Genomic DNA, 18,354 nt, shown 5'->3' with positions numbered 1-18,354 from the left:
AAGTATCTTGCCCATTACTCGGTATCTTGTGTCATCATAGGACAGTGTTCTTAGTTTTATACCCTGTTGCTTCCTAGCTCAAGTATGTTTTTTGATAACAGAACAGTTAATTATTTGGGTTCAACTCCCCTTGACATCCAGTAAACAATTCTTTTGGTCAGCGTGTCATTAAAATGTAGTATTAAATTCATATGCACTCCTTTGGCTAGCTTTCTTTAAAAATAAACAAAATAAAACCAAAAAGCTCTACCATCATTACGATCCTAAATTAAAAGCAGTATGTTTAACCTCTTGCTTTTAGGTAAGACAGGAAGAAGAAATTTTAGTGACCCCTTTCCCTTAAGTGCAAGTGATATTTTCTTAATTTGATGTTCTAAGATACTTAGGGATATAATGATGATTTTACAATGGAAAGCCAGTAGCTAAAGAGAAGAAAAAACTCTCTTTCTCTTTCCCAGCCATCTTCCTTATAATCTGGAATGTGCTTGACATAATTACTTGTCAACAGCATCACATATGGTCTTTCCATCTCCAAGTCATCTTGCCCCTGAAACTGTCATCATTCATTCACCAAGCATTTATTAAGGGCCCACTCTCAGCTAGGCTCTGGGTGAGATGTGAAAAGCAAGACTGAGAGGAATATAAGTATCTAAAAGGGGGGAGGAATTTTGGGTGCTCTGGAAGTTCAAAGAGAAGAAGAAGTCATAGAAGAGACAGCATGTGAGTGGGGCCTCAGAAAGTCTAGGTAGAATGTGAACAGATGAAGGATTCCAGGCAAGGGTACAGGTGGGAGAACAGTCTTGAGTAAAGAACACAAAAGTGGAGATCCAGGGGCCAGAGTGGAACTCAAGTAGGATTTCTCTTATGATCTTGGTAAAGCTTGATAGCTGTTTATGCAAGTATTATGACAAAAAGAGAACTTTAAATATTGATGAGAAATTAAATTATTCTGTAATCATTCCTGTGGGTTGAGTAATTTATTAGTTCATAAGCTCAGTCAATTAGTTGGCATAGTGCATAAAGTACTGGACTTAAAGTTAGAAAGAGTCAGATTTGAATTCTGACTCTGACACTTAACTAGTGGTGTGACTTTGGGCAAGTCACTACTGTCTCTCAGCTTCAGTTTCCTCATATGTAAAATGGGGGTGATAATAACACCTACATCCCAGGGTTTTTGTGAGGGTCAAATGAGACAACATGCAAAACAATTTGTAAACCTTAAGGTGCTGAATTATAAATGCTAGTTCTTATCATAATTAAGGTTGATCTTGACTTATGATGATGATGATGGTTTAACCAATGGTTTTTTGGTTAACCTAAGTAAAGGTCACACAGGGCCACTTTCCAAGTGACTGACACTTTTCCCCTTCCCTTTCCAAACAGCACATCACAATTCCCCGGCCTGGTTATCCAACAGAAGTACGAACTTTCACATTTTATCTTTCAAATATTGGCAGGGATAACCCCCAAGGGAGCTTTGATTGCATCCAGCAATATGTATCCAGGTGAGTGATGTTATGGAATAATTAGTGTTAATGCAAATATGCATTGACATGGTGTTACCTGTCCTTTTAAAAGTTGTGTCTCGGGGCGGCCAGGTGGCGCAGTGAGTAAGAGCTCAGGCCCCAGAGTTGGGAGACCTGGGATCGGTTCCGGCCTCAGATACTCGGCACCCACACAAAAATAACTGGCTGTGTAACCTTGAGCAAGTTACTTAACCCCGATTGTTAAAAAAAAAAAAAAGCTGTGTCTCTACCTACAGTTAAACCAAATTTTATTTTTAAAACATGTACTCCAGGGTCTCAGAATCACAAAATTTTAGAGCTAAAAGTAACTTTGAAACTCATAACATGGAATATCACAGGTGGAAGAACCTTAGAGACCATCTAGTCCTCTCATTTTTACAGATGAAAAAATTGGGGCCCAGAGAGGGGAAATCAGTTCATTTGCCCAAAGCCATTGGGTCAGTAGCATTGCTGGCACTAGAACTCACATCTCCTAGAGCTGTCTGGTCAGGGGTATATGTAATCAGGAGTGTTTTTGTATGCTAGGTTGGGGTAACCTGCTGGAGAGTGATCTTAATAGGCTCTTTGGTGGTTGAATTACTGCCATTCTATTTGAAATATATTTGTAGAAGGGAGACATTTGAAGGCAAGTGTAAGCTTCTAGGAAATGATCAAATCTTGGAGTTTCTTCATAGGTTTCTTGGCTTTCAGTTATTTGCTGATAAAGTGGAGCACTCGGTTTCTTCTTTGTGTTTCAGCAATGGAAATGTCCATCTGGACTGCCTGGGCAGCATACAGGACAAGATTACTGTGTGCGCCACTGATGATTCTTACCAAAAAGCCCGACAGAGCATGGCCCAAGCTGAGGAGGAGACCCGCAGCCGCAGTGCCATCGTCATTAAACCGGGAGTTCGGTATATCGGTGAGGAGCATGGTCACCAGAGGGCTACATGTAACATGAAACTTTACAACCTGGCGTCCCACAGCACTTTGCCCACCTTCACTGGCCAGTGAATGTTCTTGCCAAACTCTGTTACTTCCTGGCTCCAGAACTTACTCCATGTTTGCCCCCCTCGGCAGGCAAGCTTTCACTTAGAATGCTTTCTTCCTCTCCATTTCAGTATGTTGAAATCCTCCCCTTCTTGCAAGACCCAGGCCACATGCCACTTCCTGGAAGCCTTTCCCTAATCACCCTTTATGAAAGAGACCTTTCCCTCTTGATTTTATGGTGCACCCATATTAGTTTTATGCTATTGATAATAATCTTAGTAGAATCTATATCTGTAGTCCTTTAAAGTTTGCAGAGATCTTTTCTTATAACAACCTTGTGAGATAGGTAGTAGTATTGTCCCAGTTTTACTTACGAGGAAACCAAGATTTATACAATTAACATTTTTTAATTTATATTTTTCACTTGTTCACCTTGGCTCAAGTCTTTGAATGGCAGGTGACCCTGCTTCTGAAAGATTCTGTCAGCAAGCATAAACTCTGGCAGCTCCTTCCAACCTGGGATAGCTGGTCAGTACATTTCTGTAGCAAATCATAATACAAGGAAAAGGCAGTAGAGAGAGAAGGTCATTACCAAAGATGCTTGAAGATGGAAAAACCATATACAATGCTGTTGACAATGGATTGATAATCCATTGAGTCAACAATGGATTTTCTTGGATACAACCAAAGAAGAGGAATTATGATCTGTGTCAGTGGGGAGTACCCGTACTGATATTATAGCTTTTGGTAGTACACACTCTGTTGCATATTTAGATAAAGGTAAATTATGTACAACCCTTACTGTTAAAGACTTTCTAGAAGTTAAAACATTTACAGTGATGAACGCAGATTAAACTATGCTTAATATATAAGAATAATAAAAGGCTATGAAATTAGGTGATAAAGAATCATGGGGGGAAAGCAGGCCTCAAATGTTTCAATAGAAAGTCTTAAAAAGGGGAATTCCAAGTACAAGGGCAGGGCATCCAGAAAGGGTGAGTGAGTTGCGTTGTGCTTAGAGCAATGCATTTGAACTTTAACAGAGGAGTAGTAGGATAGAAGTTAGCCAGGGAGGCTAGAGGCAGATCAGAGAGTCTAGAATGCTAGGCTCCACCATGGTCAGTGATCAGGAGCCATTGAAGGGCTTTGAGTGGAAGTGCTGTAGTCAGAGCTGCACTGTGTAATGCTCGTGGTAGAACATTAAGTGGCAGTGAAGGATGGATTGGAGAAAAGAGCGGAGGCAGAGGTGGGTTAGGAAGCCACTGTTGTCCAGACAAAGGTCTAGACTCCAGGTGTTCATGGGAATAGAAAATAGAGGAGGGAAGGAATACTAGAGATGTTGTGCTAGTAACTACTTCTTAAAAGTAATTTTCTCAAAATTTGTATTCTAAGCATCCTTCCAGCATGTGAGTGTATACTTTAGTGCTGAGCTATGGGAGATGACAGACCTGACAAAGAGCTAGCTATCTCCTGGGGAGATGGCACATGTATAGAGTACATGCACATGTACACACGTGCATGAAGATCTCTGCCCACATACATGGTATAACAGGTTCTATAGTTATCCAAAAGAGGTAGATGATCCCTAGACTGTGCTGCTTAGGAAGGCTTTGTAGAGTTCATGAAGTTAGCTTGGTTATGAAGGGAGCAGGGGGAATAGGGCCTGCAGGGTTAGGGCTGAACTGGCCTAGTAGAGGGGGTGGGTGGAAGGTTATTGACGTGACCATTGGATATGGAGTCAGAGAGCCTAAGTGGGAATCCCAGCTTCATTGCTTCTCCTATCTATGTGCCTTTGAGCTCTCTGAGCCTGGGTTACCTCATCTGTAAAATGGCAGGGTTTGACAAGAAGGCTTTTAGGGTCCTTTCCAGTACTAAGCTGAGGAAGCTGTGATGCCAGTGCACTCTGAGAGGATGCTCACATTGCTTCTCTGCCTCATCTCGGTGGAGGCCACCTGCCCCTGTCATACTGCATCAGCCCAACTTCTTGTTCCCTGCTCTGGTTCGGCTGGGTCCCATAACTCTTCCAGTTTTCTCAAGGAACTTCATGAGATATTGAAAATGACATTTCCATTTATTTGAATTATTAGGGGGAAAATGTAGCAATAAAAGGTATAGAGGCAAAACCATATGGTAGGAGAGGCTGAAGAACTGGTGTTAACTTTTTTTTTTTTTAAGCAATTGGGGTTAAGTAACTTGCTCAAGGTTACATGGCCAGTTATTCTGGTATTAACTTTTTAAAAACTTTGCTGGCTTGGGCAAATCACCTCTCGGGTCTCAACTTCATCTATAACTGCCAGTCAGCAGGTGTTTATTAAGTGCCCACTTGAAGTACACAAATGAAACAACAAAGAGTACCTGTGTGTACACACACCCATGCCCACAGAATAAGTATAAAGGGAATAAATCTGAAGAAGTTAAATGAAAAGTAGCTTGAGAGATAGCAGTTAAGGAGATCAGGAAAAGCTTCATCTACTTGGGCCTCATGTATAAGGAAGAGAAGAATTCTACTAGGTGGAGATAAGGAGTACATTCCAGGCCTGGGGGATGGCTAATGCCAAGTCATAGGGACAGGAAATAGAGTGTGGTACCATAGGAGAGCGACATGGTCAGATTTGTCCTGCACAAAAATCCCTTTGCGATCAGTGTGTAAAAGATAGATAAGAGATTTGAGTCAAGGAGACGAATCAGGAGGCCTTTATAATAGTCTTGAACCAAGGTGGTGGATGTTTGAATAGAGAGATGAGGTCGTGTTTGAGATATGTTGTGGAGATAGAAACAGCAGGATTTGCCAGATGATTGGATATGAGGGGTCAAGGATAGCACTGGGAGAGCCAGTAATAGGAAAGATTAGAAGAGAGATGGGTTTGGTGGGGGAAGGGAAGAGAATGTCTTGGACATGGTGAGTTTGAAAAGTCAGTCTCTGGAACTTACCATTTGACATGTCCAATGGACAACTGGTAAACTAGTGCTAAGTATGTAGATCAGTGATGTTTGAGGAAAGGCCATTTTATTTGGCAGTTAAGCATTACCTTTGGAGAGAGCAGTTTCAGTTAAGTAAAGTCTCAAGCCAGATTGCAAAGGGCTGAGGAGTGAGAGGAGGAAGTGGAAGCAGTGGGTTTTAGCAGCTTTTGTAGGAGCTTAACTAAGGGAGAAGAGAGAGAATAAGAGTTTGAAGGGGTAGTTGAGTCTAATGAAAATTTTTTTAAGGTAGAGGATACTTGGGCATTTTTGAAGGCAGTAGGGAAATAAGCAGTAGATAAGAGGTTGAAAATAAGAAAAGAGGGATGGGATGATTGGGATTGGAATACGTTGGAGAAGATAGGATCAAGGAGACATGTAGAGAGGTTGGCCTGGGCAAGGAGACAGGCCGCCTCTTTGTCAGAGTCTAGGGGAAAGGAGGCAAAGGCAGAGAATGACATCAGGGGATTTGGAGGTGACGAGAATGGGAAAAGGAAGAGCTTCTGTTCAGTGACCTAAGTTTTCTTGTACAGAGAAAGAGGTGAGATCATTATTTGAGAGGGGGAAAGTGTGGTTGTGGGAGATTGCAGGAGAGAAACGATGGGGACTTGTTCCAGTTCTTAGCAGCACCTGAGTAGGAGTCAAATGGAGAGTCAGATCCAGAGCTGAGGTTTGAGGACACGTTTGAGAAGAGAAAACAGTGTACAGCTGAATCGGCCAACTCCAAGGTCAAGAGTAGAGAGGGAGGGAAGTGAAGTCAGAGCAAGGGAGGAATTACCGAAGGGTGGAGGAATGAGAAGTTTCAGTGAGGGCAGAAAGGGAGCTTAAGAGGGTGAGACATAAAGAGAGATAGAATGATAGGAGGTTATGATCAGATAGATAAAAGATGGAATTTTTAATTAGGTAAGTGGAATTTACTCACTGTGTAATGAGGGCTTTTGTGTATTTGTATTGCTGAGGTGGAGTCGGTTATTAGATTTAAGGAAATGGAGAAATTGGGAGGTTAGGGAGTTTGAAGGTACATCAGTGTGGATGTTGAAGATCTCTAGTAAAAGGAAAGACAGTGAACTAGGTGCTGAACTCCTTAGAAAATATAAATGTAATACTTATAAAACGGGTATAAATAAGCTCTACTGGCCTACGTCATAAGATTCATGGGGAGATTAAATGAGAGAATGGTATGAAACCTCTCTATAGCTAAGAGGGAAAGAAACAAGCATTTATGTAGCACCTAATAGGCTTTAGGCACTGTGCTAAGCACTTTACAGATATCTCACTTGAACCTAACAACTACCCTGGGAGGTAGGTCATGTTATATTCCCCGTTTTATAGTTGAGGAAGCTGAGGCAGACAGAGGTTAAGTGACTTGTCACACAACTAATAAATATCTTAATCCAGGTTTGAACTAGGGCCTTCCTGATTCCAGATCCAGTATTCTATCCCCTAGGTTGTAAAACCATAAAGCCACTATTTAAATGTGCATTATCTGTTTTAGCCGATAACAGAAGAACTCTGGGGATTCTAGTATATTATTCAAAGAGAAAAATAAATTGGAAAAAGGACAAAAATGACACTCATGGCCTTAGATGTCTATTATGTAAAGTCTGAATAATGAACAAAGTGAACTTGACATCTGAGAATGTGGAGGTGAAGGTAACTGATGTTCCCAAACTAGAAAGTATCAGTCAGACTATCCAGGTCTTCTGACTCGAGGCAGGTGTGGCAGTTCAGAGGATCAGACTAGACATGTTGGCATAGTCCTATGTGTCAGAAAGATAGATGCTGTGTGGGAATCAGTGAAACCTGAGGGAAGAAGCATTCTAGAGAGCATTTAGATGAGTGTGAAAGGAAGGGATCAGCTCCTTAGGCCAGGGAATGCTCAGGCACAGAAGCTTTATGACCACTTGTTGGGATTATCAAATCTTGGTGTTGGAAAGGATCTCAAAGGTCATAGCCAGTAAAACCCATTTCAGAATAGGAGTGCCTTCTTCAACGTCCCTGACAAGTGGTCATTGAACCTCGGCTTAAATCAGTCAGTCAACAAGCATTTATTCAGCACTTGCTGTGTGTGTGAGGGAGGCCCTGTGTTAAGATCTAGGAATACAGATCTCTAGTAATGAGGGAATTGTAACCTTCTGAGGCAACCTGTTCCACTTTTGAACGACCAAAATTATTAGAAAGTTTTTCCTTACATCAGGCCAAATTTTTTTTGCAGTTCAGTGTTGGCTGCTGCTCCTGGGGTCAAGGAATCAGGTCTTAAATCCTTGTCCACATGATTCAGATTTATATTCTTGGGGGAGGTTTGAGACTCCTTTGCCATAATAATGGTCATACCCTCCTTTGGATGTGTTGCAGCATGTTAATGTCCAACTTAAAATATGGCCCTGGTGCATCCTGCAGTACTCCAGATGTTATTTGATCAGGACAGAGTGCATATGGTAAGACCACGTGCACCTTTCAATGCTTTACCACTAATGACTGATCTATCACACCAGTGAGTCATGTCGACTTTGTAGTTCATTAAAATCCATGGGTCTTTTTCACATGTTACTTTTTTGATAGTTAAATTTACCCCATCCTATACTCATGTAGTTGATTTTTTTTTGTACCCAAGTTTTTAATACTTATTGTTGTTGTATTTTATCTGATTGGATTTGGCCCATTGTTCTAGCCCGTTGCGGTCTTTTTGAATCTTGTTCCATCATACAGCAAGTTACTTATTCCTCACATTTTACTCTTAATCTCCATTTGAGAATTATGCCAACCACACTGTCACCTGACTGCTGGGTGGCTACTTCCACGAATTCATCATTGTAGATACTCCCTCCACTTACACAGAATGTGACTTTTTTCCTTCTCAACTGGTCCTTTAGGCAGGAGTTGTACTCATAACCATGAGTGTACTTAGTCATTTTAAAAAACACTTTTATCAATCTATTTTATCTTTAACCTCATCTTCATTTCCAAATATATCTCCCACAGTAGATCTGTCCTATTCAGAGGTATCCCTTGTAACAAAGAACATAAAAGAAGGCGAAAAGCCAAACTAAAAGTGTGCATCACCCAAGTCCGACATTGTACAAGTTGTCCCATCCGAAGTCCTCCACCTCTACAGAGAAAGGAGAGTTCGCTGTCTCCTCTCTCTCTTGTGGAGCCATGTTGGATCATTATAAGTACAGAGTATATTGGAGGTTTTGTTGTTCTTCCTTCCATTGACACTCCTGTGGTCGTGTAGATGGTTTTACTCATTCTTCTTACTCCACTTTATGTCAGTCTTCTTCTGCTTCTCCATATTCTTCATATTCTTTGTCACAAGAATGTTCCTTTGTATTCATGCCACATCCCTTCTGATCTAACATTGTTAGATTTGTTTATTATTGAGTGCCACTGTATTATAGTGGAAAGAATGCTGGGCTGGGAGTCCATCTTTTACTCCTTAGTAGAGCTCAGAGATGTTTCGTTTTATTTGAGAAACATCTGTTTATTGTTGTGGTTTAAATTATGTCTGTCTCAGAAGAGGCTAACTTTATCTACCTTTTTTGAACAAGAAGGTAGAACAGAGGAAGGATGGGCCAGAAATCAATAGACTCCAGAACAGTGGGCCCTTTTCCCAGCCCCATATCTTTAGGGACTTTTCATATGTCAAGAAGAAAAACGTTTAACCAGGAAGGTCAAGTATCTCAGATGTTTATAAGCCAGCTGGTTTTTCTTCTCTCCAGTCACGTGACCCATATATATTTCCTTTCCTCCCAGAGGCCATGATGAACAGAGTGGTGAGTTGCTAAATGTGAAACTGACCCTGGCTTATTGTTTTGTAAGCCAAACAGTGGAAGCTGAGAAGTCAGATAGTAATCAGGAAGGAAATGCATTGATTTCCTGTGTGCTGGAAACTTTTTTGCTGTGTAGCTGTTTCATGTTTAGAAAAATGCGTCAATAAATAAATAGAATTGTAAGAAAAGAAGCTTCAGAAGGTAGGGATGAAGGTATTAATTTAGAATAAAAGATTTCTAGAGCACTTCAGAGTTTATAAAGTACTTTTGCTCCATAAGAATTCCATGAGGTAGTCAAGTATTGTTGTCCCTGTTTTACAGAAATGGAATCTGAGATGTAAGTGACTTGCCCAGGGTCCCATGAATAATAAGGATCATATCAAGTTTTCATACCCAAGTCTCCTGGTTCCAAATTGTTCTACTTGACTATGTGCAAAAAACCAGAATGGGATAGTGAAGAAAGTCCTGGGCCAAGGAGTCTTGGAGACCTGGGCTTACATCCTTCCTGTGATAGTGGCTTTGTGACCAGGTGAGGAAGGAAGGAAGGAATAAGCATTTATTAATAAGCATTACTGTGTGCCAGGCTTTGTGCTAAGCACTTAACAGGCAAGTCACTTAAACATCTGTAAGCCTCCATTTTCTCATTTATAAAATGAAGGGAATCCTCTCTCATGGGGTTGCTCTGAATCTCTCAGGCATGATAATGTATTTAAAGACTTTGTAAATCTCAAAAGGCTATGGAAATGGGGTGGAGGAGGATGGGGAGCTATGATTTCAACTTTTTGGAAATTCCCCTTACTGATAGACATCAGCTAATTCTCTCCCTTCAATCTCTCCCTAACTAACTTGCATCCTGCTACCTACAAACATGCCTATGTCCCCTCCATCCTTAAAAACCCATCCCTAGGGGCGGCCAGGTAGCACAGCGAGTAAGAGCACCGGCTCCAGTGTCAGGACGACCTGGAGATGGAATCCCGGGCTCATACACTTAGCACCCACCCAGAAACACCTGGCCGTGTAACCTTGAGCAAGTTACTTAACCCCAATTGCTTAGGGGCGGCCAGGTGGCTCAGCGAGTAAGAGCACCGGCTCCAGTGTTGGGATGACCTGGATCAAATCCGGGCTCAGATACTCAGCACCACACCCGGAAATAACTGGCCGTGTAACCTTGAGCAAGTTACTTAACCCCGATTGCTAAACAAAACAAAACAAAACAAAAAAACCCATCCCTTGCTCCTACCTCTCACTTGATCCTTTCATCCCCCCCTGATATATCTGCCCTTCTCTTTTCATCTACACTGGATGCCTCTTCTTCTTTTCCTCTCACCTTCTTTTTAATTCTCTGCAGTCTGCCTTCTGACCTTATCATTTAGCTGAAACTGTGCTTTTCCACAATTACCAGTGATCTCTTAATTACCAAATCTAATTTTCTTCCTTCTCATCCTTTTTTTTATCTTTCTGCAGCATTTCACACTGTTGATCACCTTCTCTCCTCTTTAAGCTTTCATGACGCTGCTCTCTCCTAATTCTCTTCTTGTATGTCTGACCATTTTTCAGTCACCTTTACTGGTTCTTCATCCAAGTCATGCCCACTAACTGTGGGTATCTTCCAAAGTTCTGTCATGGACCCTCTTGTCCTTTTGCTTAGTGATCTTATCATCACAAGTTCAGTTGTTATCTATCTGCAGATGTTTCCTGCTTTTCTATACCTTGCCCTACTCTTTGTTTGGAACTTCAGTTCCATATCAGTACTAACTTTCTGACACCTGTAAGTGAATGTCCTGTAGTTTCCCAAAACTCCACATGTCAGTCATCAGCAAGCATTTATTAAGTACCTACCTGTGCCAGGCACTGTGTTAAGGTCTGGGGATGCTGAGATGGGCAAAAAACACACTTTCTTCCCTCAGCGAGCTCACATTCTAAAAGAAGGCACATGGCGAAAAAAAAATTGTACACAGAAGATATATACATTGTAAATGAAGATAATCTCAGAGGGAACAAGGGACTAGCAGTTGAGGGGTGGGTGGTGGGACTGGGAAAGGAGTATGTAAAATAAATCTTTAACCAAAACAGCAGAATAAATTTTCTTTCCCCTAAAATTCTTCTTCCTTGTGAGGAAGGTTCTAAGGAACCATTCACCCCAGCTCAGAAGAATGGTGTCATCATGGATCCTCACTCAGACTTACTCCACATAGCTAGTCAGTGGCCAAATCTATCTCCATCTAGCTCACAGTATTTCTAGTTTACCTTCCTTTCTCTCCATTTACACAACCACAAGCCTGGTTTAGGCTGTGAACTGTTAGAGTAGCCTTCTAACTTCTCTCCTGGCCTTGAGTTCCTCCTTAAGCCAGACCATCCTTCTTCACTTAGCTGCCAAAGTGATTTTCCTGAACACACATCTGCTCACTGAACTCAAGGAACTCCCCACTATATCCAGGATCAACTATGTGCTCCTTTATGGGGCATTTAAAGCTCTTTATTTCCTAACCCCTTCGTGACTTTCTAGTGTTCTTAATTTTTGTGCATAGAATTTTTATATGTGATGCTCCATCTCCCAACTCCATGCCTTGTCACTAGCTGCCCCTATTCCTGGAACACCATCTCCTTACTTCCACCTCTCTGTTTCCCTGACTTCCCTCAAGACAAAACTCCAATGCCCCCTTCTTGAGGAGGCCCTTCCCTCTGCTCCCAGTTGCCGGTACCTCGATGTTCATCTTCTTTGTGGGCATGATCCCTAGTTATTTTTGTGTCGGTCTCCATCAGGTTGTGAGTTCTTTGAAAGCAGCAGCTGTTTTTACTTTGCCTTGTATCCTCAGCACTTAACCCGGTGTCTGGCCCATAGGAAGGGCTGATGAGTGCTTCTTTGCTGTCCAGGGTACCACTGCCCCCTCAGGCCCTCAGGGATACAGCCCGGCTTCTTACTCTGGCTCACTTCGTAGATCCAGGTTGTTGTCACTAGATCTTACAGTGACTCTTATAGAGGCACCCAGAGCCATAAGAAGTTTAATAATTTGCCCAAAGTCATCTTCCTCATTATCTGTCAAAGGTAGAACTTTAACTCAAGTCCTTCTGACCCACAGGTGACCCTTCACCACTATGTAGCCGTTAGCATGCTACCTCTAGAACAAGAAGACTTTCTGAGATCTCTTTTTTTCCCCATAGACTTGCACTATCTTAGTGTTGAAAGAAATCTTAGAAATCATTGAATCTACTTTGTTAGGTGATTCTGCTGTGCTTATTGCTAGAAGCCGAGTATGACAGTGTGTAAAAGAAGACTGGGGTGTTAATGAAAAAGAATTAAGTAGATCAACTAAAATAGGAAACTTCTGGGCATGAAAGAGGAGAAAATAATGGGATATTTTTTCTTAGTCACAAAAGTGTAAAGGTTACAATTTTCAACTTCCCTTTCTCAGAACTAACCAACAAAAAGAGAAAAGCCCTGACCCAGCACATCCCATTGGTGTGTGTGATTGGTGTAAGAATCCATACAGGGCAGTGCAGGGTGTTCTTCAGGGTTTGGCTGGAGCTTCCTTCTCTGGCCATTTTGTGTATAGACATGAAGTTTTCTCCAGGACCTGTGGTGAGAGGGGAAGAAAACAGCTGCCAAGAAACCGCCTTGGGAAGCCAAAGACTTGCTTGGAGGAGACTGCTGAACTTTGGGAACAGCCTGTTTGGTGTCCTTCAGGAGCCTAAAACCCAGGGGAGATAAGACATGTGTGAAGGCCGACTGGATATTTGCAGGAATGTGCATGGAATTATCCAGGTCTGTGATAGCCTCAGAACAGGGCACTCCTGGAAAGAAGATGCCTTCTGAAATGCAGATTGTGGACTGCTCTTCAGCTTAATGTTAGCTGAGTTGCCCAGATGACTTGCCATCTGTATCATAAATGGGACAAGATGACAAAGGTGATTTACATTTATCCTGTGTTTTGAGGATTGCAGTGTGCTTTCATTTCATCTCATAAGAAGCACATGTTTTCTGTTGTTGGGAGGAACCCCAGCAGCCATCCAGTCAGCCTGACATGTGAAAGGAATCCCCCACCATGGAGTCGTCACTCCTGCATGACCAGTGGCTGTCCTGCCTCTCCTTTATTTGGTCCAGGGAGGGGGAGCCCGCTTCATCTGGGGACTGCTCTGAATGACAGGAAGTCCTTGCCATCAAGCCTGGCAGCTTTTACCATCATTGCTGGTTCTGCTTTCTGGAGCCACACAGAAGCAGTCTAATCACTTTCCACATGACAGCTTTTCAGATACTTGATCCCTGTTGTCACATCCCTCTTGCATCTTCTCTTTTCTAGTAGTCAGTCAGTAATCATTCATTAAGTGTCTACTCTGTGCCAGGCACTGTACTAAATGCTGGAAATTAAACAGAGACAAAAGATAGTCTCTGCCCTCGAGGAGTCTAAAATCTAATGAGGGAGATGAGGCAGGCTATATACTAGATGAATAGGAACTCATCAGTAGAGGGAAGGCAGATGCTCAACATGCCCAGTTCTTTCAGCTCATCTTCTGTGACCTGGACCCAGGGCCCTGCACTACTATGATTTCTCTCCTTTGGACACAATCTGGTTGATCAAAGTCCTCTCAAATGGTAGTTCTTCAAACCAGAAACAGTGCCCATGTGGACCTTGTTGGTTTTTAAGGGAGACTGGGATCCTAATTCAATGATGGGAAGACTCTTAAAAGAAATAAACGTAAAATTATTGCCATGCTTCTGGGCCTGTGGTCTCCTTGGCTGATCATCTAGTCTTTTCTCTCCTGATCTCATAAGCACTTGGTGTTTGTCTTGTGTGCTAATTCTCCTTTTTGTGGTAATTTACTGTATTCTCTGTCCCTTAGTAATTTCCTTAAGGGACCATGTCTTAGTCACCTCTCCCTCTCCTGTGTTGGCCCCAGGCACTGGACCCTGCCCACAGATATGGAAGATTTATCAAGGAACAAAATTGCAGCTTGACAACAGGCTGCTTTCATGGCGCCAGAACGCTGGCTCTTTGTATTCAAATGGTATCTGCCAGTTGTATGAAAACGTTTATAGACTCATTGGAGTTGTCACAGAGACCACTTAGCGGCTCTTCTCCTTCCTTCCTTCCTCATTGTCACCAGACTGCCAAAGATGGGGCTGGAGATTTCTCTTACCATTGTTTATGAAACTCCAATTCTGTAAGGGACCTTTAGGGGAAGAAGTCATGTCATAAAGTGATCTAATAGAGGTATCCCAGAACCTTTGGGGAGCAGATTCACATAATTCCAGGGGAGTAGCTTGTGTGTTCTTATATGTTCGTTTGAAAAATTAAAGATACCATTTGAAAGAAAACAGATATGAAAGAACAAGGACTTTTGGGCTTCAAAACCCAGCCCCTGGGCTTTACAGAGAAGGAAACTGAGACTCAGAAGTGCTAAAAGACTTGCCTGAGGTCAGACAGGAAGTTAAGGTGGTGGATAGATAGGTCTGGAGTCTAGAAGAGCCGAGTTCAAATCTGCTTTCAGACACTTACATGCTCTGGGCAAGTTACTTAACCTCTGTTAAAATGTCTCAGTTTACTCATCTGTAAAATGGTTTTAATAGCAGTACCTACCTCACGAGGTTGTGGTGAGGATCAAGTAAGATATTTGTAAAGTACTTAGCATGGTGCCTGGCACTTTCCTACTCTTCTCCCTTAGTGATATACAGGGTGGTCAAGACCATAGATCTGATATCTGGGCCGGCGCCCTTTTCACTGCCTCCTTACTCAAGTGCAATTGTTCACAACATGTTAGTTAACTGCTTAAATTTGAAATGGCCTTCACTTCAAAACCACAATTTTGTTTACACTACCTTGATTTTTATGTTAACTGGCGAGGTAGAAGAAATCAAACCTGCCTAATTCCCATTGTTCTGAGCAGAGCAGCTTCTGTGAGGGCAGCAGCTTGGCTGCAATCAGCAGCCAAGGAACTTGGGAAACCCTTGAGGCTTCCTAGTAGTCATCTGGAATTGTTCTGGAACTTTTATTTACTCCTCTTTTTTCATGAGAGAAGCACAACTTATCCCATAGGACAGGTGTAAAGCCGTTAAGTGAAGGTGGGGTGGGGTGGCAATCTCTGCTCTTACTAGTTATTGGAAATTTCATCTTGTTCCATTCAACAAGCCCTGATCACTGTGTGTTATTTAGGGTGCTTGGCACTAGGGGAGAAGGAGAATGGGGATTAAAAGACACTTGGGCCTTGCACTCCTCCTGAAGTTTACATGAGGAAGTGACTAGGAGGTAGTTTGGACTTTTCAGTTCATGAGGGGACTCCAGATTGCTCTGAGGTCAGATGAAGGGAAATCACGTCCTGTTGGGGGGATCTAGAAAAGCTTCATTGGGAAGGACTTGGAAAGAGGGTGAGGGAAGACATAGATGGAGCTTGGAAACTGATGGATGTTTTGGTTTGTTAAGTAGTCCAAAATGATTGGGTTGCGAAGGCAGCTAGGTGGTATAGTGACTATATTCCTGGAGTTGGAGTTGAGAAGGTCTGAGTTCAAATCCACACACTCATCCGCAAAGTGGGAATAGTAGCACCTACCTCACAGGATGATTATGAGGGTAACATATGTCAAGGTGTTTTGTGAACCTTAGAAGTGCTCTATAATAGTAATAGCTACTGTGCTGTTCTGGACTAAACAGTGGGAAGGAGTATGAGAAAAGGTTGAAAACTTTTGTGTGAGTGGTGGGTATTGGCTGTGTTTCTTGCTAATAGGTATGTGAGTAATTTCAAATGATGTCTCTTTGTGCTGACACCATTTCTGTTTCTTATCTAATGATGAAAAAGTATGGTATTTCTCTAGGCTATCAAAACATCAGACTTTAGTGCTTACTGATTGCCTCTTTTTCCCTCAACTTCTAGACTCATGAGATTCAGAGTTGGGAGGAACTCTAGATCAGCTGACCCAGCTTCTTTATATTAAGGATGAGAAAACTGGCTTGAGAGTTTGTGTGGCTCCTATCTGCACTAGCAGTAGATAGCATTGTTGTTTGAACCCATGTCATCTGACCTCAAAGCCAATGCTTTCAACTACCCCCAAATGCCACTGAATTTAACTGAGTTTAATCTCATTTTAGGGAAGAAGGTTCAGTTCCGGAAGCCGGCCCCAGCTGCTGCAGACACTGTTCCCTCAAGGAAGCGCTCAACACCAATCAATGTCGCCAATGCCATCAGGAAGAGCACTAGTGGGATTTCTCAGCAACCCTTCAGAGACAGGATCATTCATTTACTGGCACTTAAGCCTTACAAGAAACCTGAGCTGATCCTGAGGTTGCAAAAGGATGGCCTTTTGCAGCAGGACAAGGACATGCTGGACAGCCTCTTGCAGCAGGTGTGTGTTCTGTGGAGTAGGTCTGTCCAATCTGTAGACAGCTATGGTGTCACCAGACTTCTCTGCAAGTGGCCTGGCTGGCCGTGTGACTGGGATAACAAATGAGTTTCTGGTGTAGTTAGTGTTGGCAGGAGCATTCTAGTTGGGATGGGCTAGGGATGTGGAACAGACTTTCTGTTTTTTGTCTCTGAGATTTATAACTCACTTGAAAGTTCCATGGATTCTTAGGCATTAAAACAGATTTAAGAAGTCAGTTAACATATCTTTGGATTCATTGGGATCAGTATGAAGCAGGCTGGGTGATGATTCTTTGATTCTTTCATGGCTACTAACAAGACTTTAGTCACGTGTCCAGAATGCATGTTAACTCCCCAAGGTCAGAGGAAAGGCTGTCTCCCTAGTTTGGATGCAAGGAAAGTGAATGTGCTGTTTCCTGGCTCGAGGCCTGATGTTTAGGGCCCTGCACATACCCAGTAATGAGAAGAACAGTATTGGGGATGTGTTGTATAGAATGGTATTCGTCACACCTTCTTACCTTGGGCATTTCAGTTGTTTTAGCTTCTTGATCTTACCTTTGATAAGATGTATAGTTATTAAAATTCCATAGTTAACTGGGTTCCCTTTTCCCTGAGCTTCAGTTTGCACTTGATGTGTACTGTGGTTATTTCTATTCTGTACTCACCTTACCAGACTTGTGTCAGCATCTTTCTGTCATTTCCAGTTGCCTCGTTCACTGTGTCGTGCACACATCATTCCACTGAGACTGTGCTGCCTGATGCCCAGCCTCAGAGGTCACCTGTAGAGTGTGGAAGAGACAGGACTTGAACCCAGGCCCTTCTACCTCTTGTGGCCTTTAAGAGATATCCCAGTACAGTATAAAGAGCATGGGTTCCCCAGTCACAAGACCTGGGCCCAAACTCTGCCCCTTATGCTTTCCTACCTGAACTTTTCTGGGCCTCAGTTTCCTCATCTATAAAATGCAACAACTGTACTAGTTGATACCTTCGATGGTTCTTGTCAGCTGTCGGTTTGTGATCCCATAGGCTCTTGAGAAATTGGAAGTCACAATTAAACACGATCATTTATCCAAAAAAGGGTATCATATTTTCCTCAAAGTTGCCATTTATTTGCCATTTATTTTAATATTGGCTCTATAAAAATACGGCAGTGAAGGTGAAAGGGCATTGGGTCTGGAATCATCTGTTTTCAAGGATCTTATCTATTTGGGAGTCAATACAGCATTATTACCTTAAATATCTAGGTTCATCTGGGTTCAGATGTTAACTTGACTGGATGTCTGGGCTTCCTTTTACATTTCTCATGCTGCTTCTGCTGTGTTCAGGGCAGTTTGGTGGGAATCTAGAAATAAAGACAACACACTCCCACATCTGATAGGTACAATGCATAATACTAATTAATTATTCTGATATCAAATAGAATCTAAGTAGATAAGAGAAAGAGAGACAGAGTGCGGTTGAAGCTCTGATGCCAGACTTGGGGAGAGGGGAAGAGTGGCAAGAGACGGGATAATGAGACTCTCGAAGAGGGAGGGAGGAGCCTGCTCTGAGCAGAAATGGAGAGGACGTGATAGGGGGGTGATAAAAGAGAAGAAAGACAGCTGTTACCCCATCATGGAGAGCCATGACTCCCACCCCTGAGAAGTCAAGTTTTGTTCGGTAGATTTTGGAGAGGGGCAGAAGCAGACTCTGGAGTCTCTCTCTCACACACTCACACACACACACACACACACACACACACACACACACACACACACACACACACACACACACACACACAC

The 18,354-nt window shown here is 42.5% G+C and overlaps 2 protein-coding genes across 3 annotated transcripts in view; one reads left to right on the top strand and one right to left on the bottom strand.

Annotated features, from left to right (window-relative positions):
• REX1BD (required for excision 1-B domain containing) overlaps window positions 1-18,354 on the bottom strand; it is a 268,541-nt gene that overhangs the window by 185,753 nt on the left and 64,434 nt on the right. The window lies entirely within an intron of this gene.
• ELL (elongation factor for RNA polymerase II) overlaps window positions 1-18,354 on the top strand; it is a 148,931-nt gene that overhangs the window by 94,499 nt on the left and 36,078 nt on the right. Inside the window, exons 3-5 of the mRNA XM_069065711.1 lie at window positions 1,384-1,505; window positions 2,264-2,427; window positions 16,303-16,556. Of these exons, the coding sequence (XP_068921812.1) occupies window positions 1,384-1,505; window positions 2,264-2,427; window positions 16,303-16,556 (540 nt within the window). The remainder of the gene's footprint in view (window positions 1-1,383; window positions 1,506-2,263; window positions 2,428-16,302; window positions 16,557-18,354) is intronic.

Source organism: Petaurus breviceps, unplaced genomic scaffold (assembly GCF_028583685.1).
Source record: "Petaurus breviceps papuanus isolate PSGF00001 unplaced genomic scaffold, PetGlider_PUasm1.0 108, whole genome shotgun sequence".
In the NCBI taxonomy this organism is placed as follows: Eukaryota; Metazoa; Chordata; class Mammalia; order Diprotodontia; family Petauridae; genus Petaurus; species Petaurus breviceps.
The sequence above is the reverse complement of the archived record's forward strand: the minus strand, read 5'-3'. Positions and strand labels throughout refer to the sequence as shown.